The 11998-nt window shown below is 31.6% G+C and overlaps 1 protein-coding gene across 1 annotated transcript; it reads right to left on the bottom strand.

The window, feature by feature from the left end:
• Nucleotides 1–5460: 5460 nt before the first annotated feature.
• Nucleotides 5461–7598, bottom strand: LOC108457952 (bidirectional sugar transporter SWEET15). Its single transcript, XM_017757172.2, has 6 exons — nucleotides 7410–7598; nucleotides 6881–6917; nucleotides 6572–6782; nucleotides 6334–6495; nucleotides 6137–6256; nucleotides 5461–6018 (listed from the first exon to the last, which is right to left on the bottom strand). Exons 1-6 carry the CDS (start codon nucleotides 7459–7461, stop codon nucleotides 5731–5733), a joined length of 870 nt encoding a protein of 289 aa, XP_017612661.1. The 5' UTR covers nucleotides 7462–7598; the 3' UTR covers nucleotides 5461–5730.
• Between the last annotated feature and the right edge of the window lie 4400 nt (nucleotides 7599–11998).

An 11998-nucleotide genomic window follows, 5' to 3' on the forward strand; every position in this document is an offset into this window, starting at 1 on the left:
AGCTCAATTCCAAAAATAAACAAAATTGCTTGAACTTGGGACCTCACACACACACCCAAAACACTTAACCACTGAAGCAGATACACATTTGTGTCAAAATTTTACAGAAGCAGACATAAGAAATTTGGGGCGTTATAGATTACAAGTGAATAAAAATGGCCAAAATAACCTAACTTGTCAAGGCATTAAAGTCCATCAACCAAACATGAACATCAAAAGCAAACACATACCAAATTGACCATTACATATTTAAAAACTACCATTATAAAAAGGTCCTATACATGTCATTTATAACCTTGGCCAAAATACTAAAAAATTACCGAATTGGTTGTTGGATAGTGTGATAGATCTCCAACAAGCTTCTAATCGAACGAGCTTCTGATAATTTACGAAACAAAAGAAAGTAATTATGTAAGCAACTAGTGCTTAGTAAGCTCGTATAAACTCAAACATGACTTACCATTTTTTTAGCATAATTATAGAATAAGCAAAATATCATTACCAAGACCATAAGCTTAGTAAAATCCTACACAAGCATAATCAAACTCACAAGTTAGTAAGTTCGTCCATGATACATGTAAGTTCAATCATATCATAAGTAGATTTCATATACACATCATTTAACTCATCAACCTTTTCATAAGATCATGAAGTATTTCAATTGTATACATACCATGTCATTTCCTTTACTTACCCGTTGAACCATCTAGAACCACATTGGATACTCGAGAATGCTCACACATAATGTGTCTTTCCATATAACCATAACATTTCCTTTTCAATATTGCTCACACGAGCTGTGGGTCGGAATGTTAGCTACATGATGCTGCTCACACGAGCTGTGAAGAACCCACAACAAATGCAAGACCTCAGCCATCGGTAGGACATTCAAGACCGACACTCGAAACATGAAATCCCTAATGACATGTCATTCATATCCTAAGAATTCTTAAGGTTCAAACGGGATTCGTTATCCATCAATTACTCAAAGCATCGATATACATATATTTTCAAGTCAGTTTATAACTAACACAATATAAATAATAATATCTATACGAACTTACCTCGATAGCTATAATCGTAGAAGTAAAGTTGAAAACTAATTCGAAGCTCTCGCCTTTCCTCAATTTAAATCCAGTTGTTGTTTATATTAATCTAAATAAATAATTTTATTCAATTAAGTACTTCAAGTATTCAATTCAATCAATAATCATATTTATGTAAAATTATAAAATTACCCTTAATATTTTAACTTATCACAATTTAGTCATTAAGCTCATAACTTGAAAATTAATCATTTTAACCTAAATCCATATTAACCAATGCTACAAAGGAACTTGGAACAATCCATAATTATAAAAAAATCACAATAAAACTAATGGATTTACACTTTCAACAATTTAATCCCTATTTCAAAATTCATCAAAAATCACTTAACAAAACAAGTTTGTTTAACAACCAAGATTAATAATCTATCAAATAAATTCAAAACATATTCAAAAACAACCATGGAAAGTCCCTCAATGTTTAATAGTTTTGCAAATTATCCCCCAGGTTAGGTAGACTAAGCTAAAACGAGCTCAAAAACATAAAAATAAAAAAAGGACAAAAATTACATACCATGCATGTGTAATAAGCCTTGGCCGAACCTAGCTCCTCCTTTGCTATGTTTTTGGGTTGAAAACAAGAAAAATAAAGGTTGAAGATGGCTACTTTTGTTTTATTTGATTAGTTTACGTTATTTATTTTCATAATTACTAATTTGTCCTTTAAAAACTATTAAAATTTCATTAAAACCTATCCATAAAAATCCACTAACTTATAACATGGTATACTTACTATCTAAGTTCCTTAGATTTCCTTTCCATATCCATTTAGCCCTTTTAACTAATAGAAACCCACTTTTGCAACTTTTATGATTTGTCCTTTTTACCTAATTAACCATTTAAACTTCAAAATTTCTTAATGAAACTTTAATACGACCCTAATATAATTCCATAGACTTTAAATAAACATTAAAAATATAACTCACTCATCAGAATTGTAGTTCCGAAACTACTGTTTCTGATACCAATAAAAAGGGGCTGTTACACAATTGCTAAAAAACAAGCCACGCTAGTGAAAGAGTGACAAGATAGTGGGCATTGCTTCACTACCAAATATAAATAACTGAAAACACACAGAACATAAGAATGTTGTTTTTTCTGTTCAATTTCCTTAGGTTTGCAAAGTCTAGCTAAGTGAGAAATACCCACTCTCTTCAATAATAACAACAAGTGATCCTAACCTATCACACCCCGTGACAATTTTTCTCACCTTTATACTTTGAAAACTCAATACTTGTGTCACTAAGTTCACCCCTTGTGAGCTCAACAAGTAAAACCACAACTCCAAGGTTTTACTATCAAAATACACTCAGGCAATAATATTCCTCATAAAAACATATTAGGTGCTTACTTCTCTTTATACATTCACCTATACAAGTTCGAAATAGTCTCTCGATATAAAGACTATTTCGAGACTTGCTTACACATGGAGGTCTATCTCAATCCTTCTAATACAACAATAAGATAAGTTAGATACATTATAATACTAATAATTAAAGTAAATATGGACTCTTGGCAGCTCAATAGATAAAGTTTCAATCCAATCCAATGTCCACGATCCAAAGGATTAACTTGGGTAATCCGATCCAATCCAATTTCTAATATATGATTCCCCAAGTGATATGATCTTCCATAATGGGCTAGATATCATCCAGATACTCATCATAGCCTATATAAGTCATTCAATAAATTGCCAACTCTTCAAATATCGAAACTATCTTCACACATTTTTGGTGGCCAGAGAGTGGGCACTCTCTTGGCACCAAATTATCAGTTTCATATTTTTTAATAATAATGGTACATGGTTGGCGGGTTTGGGTCATCATATTAATATTTTCTCAATTATTGAAACTAAACTTTAGGGTGCACAGAAGGTCCAATACGCATGAAAGCTACGTACAAGGAATGTTATTATCGAAATGGGTAGTTGTTCATCTAGTGAAAGAGGAGCTAACAACCTACTCCAATAAGATGTCGAGAGACATTAACAATATGAAGAAATGGAGTTGGGAAATCAAAGCCACGCATGTTACTAGCTCATTGGGTCACCATCTTTTTTTGTGGAGCCTCCAAATTTTTCATGATGACTGGCAAGGAGTAGCTACGCTCAAGATGGTGTTGTTGTGGTTTACCTTTTGTTTTCTCTTTATTTACCAAATAAATAAACAAAGGGTAATCTACAAAAATAGTCACTTTTGTTTGCCTCAGATTACATTTTAGTCACTTATGTTTGAAATGTTACGTTTTAGTCACTTATGTTACTATTTTGTTACGAAGTGATCACTCTACCGTTAAGTTCCGTTATCTCTCTAATGGTAATCCTATGTGGTAGTCTAACTAGATTTTAGATGCCAACTTGGATTTCTAAATGGGATGAAAATAGATTTTTAATTAAAAATTTAATTAATTAAAAATTTTAAACCTAAACCTTAACTAAAAAATCTGTTCATCTCCTTTTTTTAATTTTTCTCCAGTCTCTTCTTTTTTTCAATGGTTTTTTTTTTCATTTGATTGGAAAAATTATTATTAAGATCAAAATAGTTGAAATCAAATTGACTACTTCATAAAGATGGATTCAATGGAGGGTTCAGGTATGTCTTCTTTGCATTCCTCTATCTCTTTTATTCAATATTGAAAAACAAAAGATTGGATTTTTTATTTTTAATGAAAACCCTAAATTAAAATTCTTGATATGAATATTAACAACTAAAAGAATTTCAAATCAGAAAAAAGGGATACCCACAAAGGGTTTGTGAACAAACAAGCCGATTCAGATAAAAAAATCGGATTGAGAAACTAATTATTCAAGAACGTGAAAAATTGAAAAATACAATGATTAGAACAAAAATGATTACCATCTTCTTATTTGTCGACAACCACTTCATTTTAAGTTTTAGAACATAAAATTGTCGGTGAAGAAGACATACTTGGACCCTCCATTGAATCCTCTTTTGTTTTCGTACGTGAATAAATTTTTTTGATGATAATAGCTTTTTTAGTCAATTGAAAAAGAAAACTAAAAAAAAGGGGGAGATGAACGGTTTTTAACTAAGATTTAGGGTTTAAAATTTTAATTAATTAAATTTATTTAATAAAAAAATCTATTCTCATCCCATTAGGAAATCCAAGTTGGCACTTAAAATCTAGTTGGACTGCCACGTAGGATACCGTTAGGGAGATAACGGAACTTAACGGAAGAGTGATCATTTCGTAACAAAATAATAACATAAGTGACTAAAACGTAACATTTCAAACATAAGTGACTAAAATATAACCTGAAACAAACAAAAGTGACTATTTTTGTAGTCTTCCCATAAACAAATGATACTCTCGGTCCTTATAATGTTTGTGTATTTGAGATTTAGTTTTTTTACTTTTTTGATTTAATAATTAAAATTCAATTGATAAGACAATCAAAACACTGTGGTCAAATTGAATTATGTGGCATTTTTAATATTAAAAAAGTACGCATATGATCAATTTAAAATTATATGAAAACTGTAAAAGTAAAAGTAAAATTTCAATTTTCACCCAAATTATCTTAAATAAAGCCAAAAAAAAAACCTTACAACCCTAGATTCAAACTAAAAACCCTTATACGTTCAGAGTCTACCTTTTTATTTGCTTATTGACCTTCCATACGTGTAATACTAACCACAGGAGTAAGTTTTTTATTTTAGAAATACATATAATCTATTTTAACAAAAAAATTAAATAGTAACATCAATTCAACTTCAATTACTAAATAAAAATGCTAAAACAACTAAATTAGAGAAAATATAAATAAAGGAAGCTAAAAAATCAATTATGGTGCGATAAAAATGCTCATAACTATGAGCAACATCCATCATAGATGTCTAGGCCCAAGTCTTATAAATAGGCGTTTAGAGCAGTTAGAAATAATGTTCAACATGATATTGACTAATGCTTTATTTAGTTTATGATAAAAATTAAAATATTACGCTGTAAGATTTCGAAATTACAAATATGTATGATTGGTTAAATGTGAAATGGAAAATAAAAATACATGAATTTATGAATATGGAGATGCTGTTTGGAACACGTAACGGAGAGAGAGAGAGGGAGCATCACAAAAATCTGCCAACAAAATCATATTTCTTCAAACCAGCCAACTGGAAAAAGAAAAAGATGTTTCCCCATCTTACGTTTCTTAATTAAACAATATATGGGGTCCGTCCTTCTCCCTTCCTAACCCCATATGTATACATACCTTATTGCATCCAGCTGTGTCTTGTTATAAATTAGTGATTGGAGCCACACAGCTATACCTAGCTTGCTTGCTATACATATGGACGTCAATTTTTATGAGCTAAAAACTGGAGAAAAGGAGTCATTGTTGTATTTCAAAATAAATAAACTACATGTCCTGGATCAATGACATACATGATTATTCAACATGGTTAAAAACTGAAATACAATATTATTCATATATAATATATTATATATGTAGTCATGTTCTTTTACTAGGTCCTGGCTAGTTTCTTCCTTTGCACAAAGTCTCAGGAGGTGTATGGTGGTGGGGTTTCAGGCCAGGCATCCATGACATATCAGAGCTGGATCTTAATTTCTCAACAAATCATAGAACTCTTGTGTGTGTGTCCATTCAAACTGGACTTTCATTTGCGTCTTCCATTTTCACATCAGTTTGTTTATCAGGCTCCCCTGTGGGTTCGTTGTTTTTATTATCTTCTTCCTTTGTATCATCAGTGTGAATATCCAAAACTACGGGGTGAACTTCAGAGGCACCTAATGTGGTAAGGACGACATTGATGCTTTTCATTTGTTCAGCTGGTAGCTTCTTTTCTTCTATGTTAACCTTTTCACTGTGTCTGTAAATGGCGTAGAGAAGCATCTGGAGCATCCCCAAGAAGAAGCCTAGTACGTTAGGGAGCTGTCAAATCAAATCACAAAAAACAACAACAACAAAAAAGAATCAATCTATTTGTGGCTTCAAGTGAAAGTGAAGGACGAAAAAGTAAATAAATGGTGTCCCACAAAATTGAACTTACAGCTACACAGAGGTCCTTAATAAATAGTCCATAAGCAAACCACATTACTGCACTCAATGTGAGGAAAAATGATAAGGTGAAAGGCATGAACTCAACGCTCTTTGTTCGTATAACTCGTGCCTGCATGGAGAACATAATTAGAAATTAAAGAAACTTAACTAGTTAATTAATCCGCAATTAGAAAACGGGATACTCACCATAATGTTTAAGGGTGCTGCAAAGACGGATACAGAGATGGCAACACAAATCCAGCCAAGAACTTGGATGCGAATCGAGCTTTTCAGCAGAAAGTGTGTGAGGATGAGAATGAAAGAGAAGAGCCCCAGGTTCATTGATATAAAAAGTTTCATAGCCGACATCTGCCAATTTCATACGTGAATACCATGTGAATAATTATTTTTAATATTTAATATATAGAGAGAGAGAAGTACTCACCCTGCTATTCTTTGAAGCATAAGCCCAGAACATAGATATATAAATAGTCTCAACAACACATCCAAAAGAGTTGATGGTGATCAGAAGGAAAGCACCCTTTTTAATCAACGCGTAATACAGCCATAGCATGCAACTGAACAATGCAACCTGGTATGGCAGTGACTGGAAACTCTCAGTCGATTTCTTTTTGTAAATCCGACAGAATGTTGGCCTGCAGTTATTATTCATATTAATAAGAAAGGGTTATTCACTTTATTATTCGTCACCCTTGATATATATATCGGTCATTTAAGAGCCATTGCTGCTTACACTGGTGCCAGAAATACGAGGACTGAGATGATGTTACCTGCAATCAATTGAAAACAACTTCGTTGGTTATTTATAAAGTTTTTTAATTCACTGTTCAACTTTAAAAGAAAATTAATAATCTTGTAAAGAAGCATTCATGCATATACATATACACTGTATGGTTGGGGGAGGTGGATCGATATAATTTAGGTGACAACACTAAATTTTTGAAAGCGAAATAATTTATTCTACTTTTTTGTTAAACAGAAAAACTACAAATAACCAAACATTAATCAATGTACTATTAGGTAATAAAAATTGGAGCCACTTCTAACAAAGACACTTGTTTAATATATGTACCAAACCAAAATAATGAAGAACCTAAACCAGACCCTAGCGTGTAATATGAAACTGAAATAACTTGCAACACAAGAGAACCCTGAAACTGTCTCTGTATGACCATCACTCCAATATGCAAAGAGTTATGAAATGAAAGAGAAGAAGAAAGAAAAAAGGAAGCTAGCTTGTGAGCATCCTAGTAGTATATTACCTAATATACCAAAAACAACAGCCAGGGAATGGTGATCCGCCATTACTGCCATCTCTCTTTTGTTTTGTTGTTTATTTTTTGGAGAGGGAGAGAGGAACCCTAGCTGCTATTTTCTCACACACACTCTCTAGCTTAGAGGCTTTTGCTCATGAGGGGTTGAAAAGAAGGGGTGAGAGGGGGGATTTATATACGAGGGGAAAAGGTGGAGGATGGTAAATTGGTGATGTAAGCTTCATTCTTTTTTGTGTGTGCGCATTTAACTCCTTTTTTATTGTATGACAAGTGCAAACGCTTAGCACAAAAATCAATTTTCTTTTTTCACCCCCTCTTAATTTATTTTTAACCAAATTAACCCACGTGTCTCATTAGTAGCATCTCCAGTTTTCCAACCTAATTGGCATCTCATCTACAAATCATTTTCTGTATTTTCACTCCGGCATTTATGTTCCTTCTTAGTTCCATAAAATATCTTTCTTCAATGTACTCAATAAAATTTTTTTCATTGAAAAAATAATGCGATAATTAGCGCAATCATAAATTTGGGTTAATGTATAATATAATATCTTTATTTTAAAAACAATATTTAGTGATAAATCCATGCAATTTTGGTCAAATATTGTAGAATAAAAAAAAAAGAAAGAGCTAAGGACACGTGTTTTTCACTTGGAAGTTAAAATTAAAAAATGTGACAAAAGGGAAGACCCACGCGCCAAGAACAAGGGTGGAGGGGCACGATATCATCAAGAGGGGGAGGGGAGTTTGTAATTGTATGATTACATAAACCAGAAATTAATTTACGTTACACACACATACACCGCAAAGGTGTCTATCCAAAAGCCTCAATTCTCGTGAAGCAATGAAAAACCGTTTCCCTCTCTCCTCTATTTTCTTTCTTTGGCCACCCATATTTTATTTATTTATTTATTTATTTCTTCCGCATATTATTAAATTTAGTCTTTAATATTTATATACTTTTTTAATTCAATCATTTTTTTTCTTAAATTAGATTTGACTCTCAATTTAAAAAAAATTAATTTTTTAAATATAACCATCTGCATAACTATTCACATAAATTTTTTAAACTTAAGAGTAAAGAGTAGACACCCTGTTACGCGTCAGCCCTAAAAATCCACTCTGAAAAAAAATAAAAAATAAAAAAGGTTTTTTTGTTTGTTTGATTGCGTTGCAGTTGTGTTGAGAGCAGCAAAGTTTTCGTGTGGCAAATGAGAATCTTGACTTTTTTCTCCTTCAAGTCTTCTTTTTTAATTTTGCCTTGCAGTTATATGAGGAAAAGGACAAAAAAGTACATATGATCTCTGCCAACAAATAATACTAATAATGAAATATTTGGGGGGACGAATTAATTTGTCAGGGAATGCTAGGTGGACATAGCTCAGCTTGCTCTACGTTAACGTATGTTTATCAAACAAGCATTCCCTTCTAATTCTTCTTTCATTCATATATGATTTTGGTTTTAAACCCCCCCCCCCAATTGATGTTTCAGTTTTATGCATCATAATGCTCTATCACATTCACCCAACTTGCAAATCATTTGGGGGAACTTTCCATACCCCACTCTCCATTGCCTTACCAAATTACTCTCCTATTCATTTTGATGACAAAATCAACATTTCTTTCTTTTTCTCCTTATACTCTTTAAATATGGAATGAGTATAGGGAGTAGGAGCATAATTAAACCTTTATTTTTTTAGCCCTTGCATGACATCACTCCTTTTTTTTTTTCCTTGTCTTTTTTTGTTGTTGAGATTGAAAAAGCAGTGGGAATCAAATGAAATGAATCGTATTTTTGAGTGCTTAATATCATCTTTAAAATCTTTTAAGTCCCTTAAATGGACTTTCTAGCTATGAAATCGTTGGAAGTGATTTAAAGCTATAACGCACCATCGTTTTCATTTGGCTAATAATCATACTCATGATTAATAGGGGAACAGATACAACACTCCTCTCGCTTTTCATCTCAATCGTAAGGTTCATGGCGGCCGGCCACCTGCTGGCTGACTAGCCACCTTAATTTAGCAACCAAATTATTTTCATTTAAAAAAAAATAAAAAAACGAAGAAGAAATTTGTGGAGAGTTCTAAAAATTGAACGTATATGCAAAACGACTGGTAGATATTAAACGTGAGGTTTCTCCCATTCATATTTATCACCTATATCCAAAGTAATTGCTTGATATCAGCTCAACACAAAGGACACGCCATTTGCATTATTTATTAATTTGTTTTGGATCTAGAAATAGACATTGACATTCCCCTTCCTCCTATAATTGAACTAAGAGTGGGAGATATTATCATGTTATTATTGTATATATATGCATGATCGAACCAACTGGTGTTTGAAAGACCCATTTTGGTGGAGGATCATGGCATGGGGAACTTGTGGCTGCTTTGCCTTGGTTCACTAAGGTTGAGCCAGTTCAGCTTATAATTATTGGCATGGAGATTATGACAAGCACATCATATTATTGGCATATGTGGTGGGGTAAACCCACCATAAAGACGATTCAATTTTAGGAGGTCTGGTCTAGCTTACATCAAACTGGGGTCCTAAATCAGGTGCTCTTTTTCGTTTTAGTTTCTTCTTATCTTCCTTCCTTCACCTTTCTTTTTGGATTTGCTCTTTGCCTAATTTTAAACTAATTTGTTGCTAATTATTATAGATGTGCCCTTTCAATTTTTCTTTTTTAATAGATTTTATTGTTACTAGCTATATAAAGTTAAGATTACTAAATCAATTTTAAGTACAACTAACCCTTATGCTATTATTATTTTATTTCTGAAAAGCAAACCTAATAATTTAAAGTTAATATTTGCAATTTTGCATGTGCTTTTAGGTGTTTTTAGTTCATTCAATCTTATATTTTTATTTCATGTGATTAATTTAAAGTAATATTATTAAAATAATTTGAACATATTAACTATTTTTAAATTACAACAATAAAAAAATTTCAAACCGTAATTGAATCTCAATCAAAACAATACAATCAACACTATCTGTAATAGCTAAATTTGTTGTAAAATTGATTTTTTAATGTGTTATTTTACCCTCCATAATAGCTTGGAGAAGACATAGTTGGGAGAGGCAGTCACGAATCCTGAACAAGACCATAAAATGGACATAAAAATATAAAAAATATATATATTTCTATTCCTAAGTAAAAAAATAGTTTAGATATTATTTCAATAAAATAATTAAATTTTATATAAAAATCTATTAGTCATATTTTATTAAATGAATTACATTTGTAAATTTTATTAAAAATATGAATTAAACTCACTAATTAATATTATTAATATTGTTAAAAATAAAGAGAGATGGAGAAAATAAAGAACAAAAAAATATGAAAGTGATAGAGAAGGTACTTTATTGATCAAACGGGGTGATTACAATACTTCAACGAAGTCTCTATTTATAGGCATAAGAAGTATAAAAGAAGCAGAGATCTAATTCTAATAACTATTAGTATTTAAAGTACATTAAAACTTTATATTGGTCATGAGGGACATCCACTTACTAAGATATTCATAACACTCCCTCTTGGATATCCATTGGAAAATAATGTGCCTTATTAAAACCTTATTAAGAAAAACCTTGTGGGATAAAAACCTAATGAAGGAAAAAGAGTACACAATCTATAATACACATAATATGTTGCCTCATTAAAAGCCTTACTAGGAAAATCCAATGGCACAAAACCTCGATTAAGAGAAAAAGAGTGCAACATGTATTTACTCTTCTTCATGAAAGCGTCACATATTTTCTCATATTCTACGTATTCAATCTTGACTACTAGTTTTTCAAATGACTATTTGAATGTATTTGCTAAGCATTTATATTGCCATTCTTTTAAAAGTCATGAGTGAGGGAAATTTGGGAAAATATATTTTGATCTCTTCAGGAGATTCAACAATAATCATAACAAACTTTACTCATGATTCTTTTATAAAAACACAAATAGGTATTTTAGATAATTTTATAATCCTCCTTCAACTACTATTCACTAAGTCAAATTTACCACTTGTAGCGACGTAAAAATTAATTTTAATTTCGCTTGGTCGCTAATTGTGGCGATTTATTAAACATTTGAAAACCAACTTTCGATTTTATTAACAAAGGGAGTCGCCACCGATCCTTTTTTATAGGTGTGATCGGACACCTAATTATTTTAAAACAAAAAGAAGGCCAAATTTAGGTCTACGTGAAAGTCCAGAGAAAAATTGGGGTTCGAGTCAGTTACGCACGAGGAAGGTATTAGCACCTCGCGACGCCCAAAATTGGTATCTCATAAACATGTGTTGACTTGATTTTCAAAAATACGAGTTCAATATAATATTTAATCGTGATCCGATTGAAAAATGAGAATTTTTAGTTTTCGATTTTTTTTTAGAAAGGGTGTCCTGTTTTTAACACAAGCCATTTAATTTCACCCAACATAGCGATGAAATCGATGGCTTAATATTAAATCGGTACATTGCCTTATTTTTAAATTAATTAAAACATGAGAAAAAATATTCCTAAAGTGAGAAATTAAAAATAGATGAAGGACGAAAAAAATGATATCATTAATG

This window comes from Gossypium arboreum, chromosome 4, assembly GCF_025698485.1.
Source record: "Gossypium arboreum isolate Shixiya-1 chromosome 4, ASM2569848v2, whole genome shotgun sequence".
Taxonomy (NCBI): Eukaryota; Viridiplantae; Streptophyta; class Magnoliopsida; order Malvales; family Malvaceae; genus Gossypium; species Gossypium arboreum.

Coding starts and splice junctions, on each gene's coding strand:
- LOC108457952 (XM_017757172.2), bottom strand. CDS start 7,461: ATGGCAGTAATGGCGGATCACCATTCCCTGGCTGTTGTTTTTGGTATA. Junction 6,783..6,880: donor CTCGTATTTCTGGCACCAGT/GTAAGCAGCAAT, acceptor TAATAACTGCAG/GCCAACATTCTGTCGGATTT. Junction 6,257..6,333: donor CAGCACCCTTAAACATTATG/GTGAGTATCCCG, acceptor TTCTCCATGCAG/GCACGAGTTATACGAACAAA.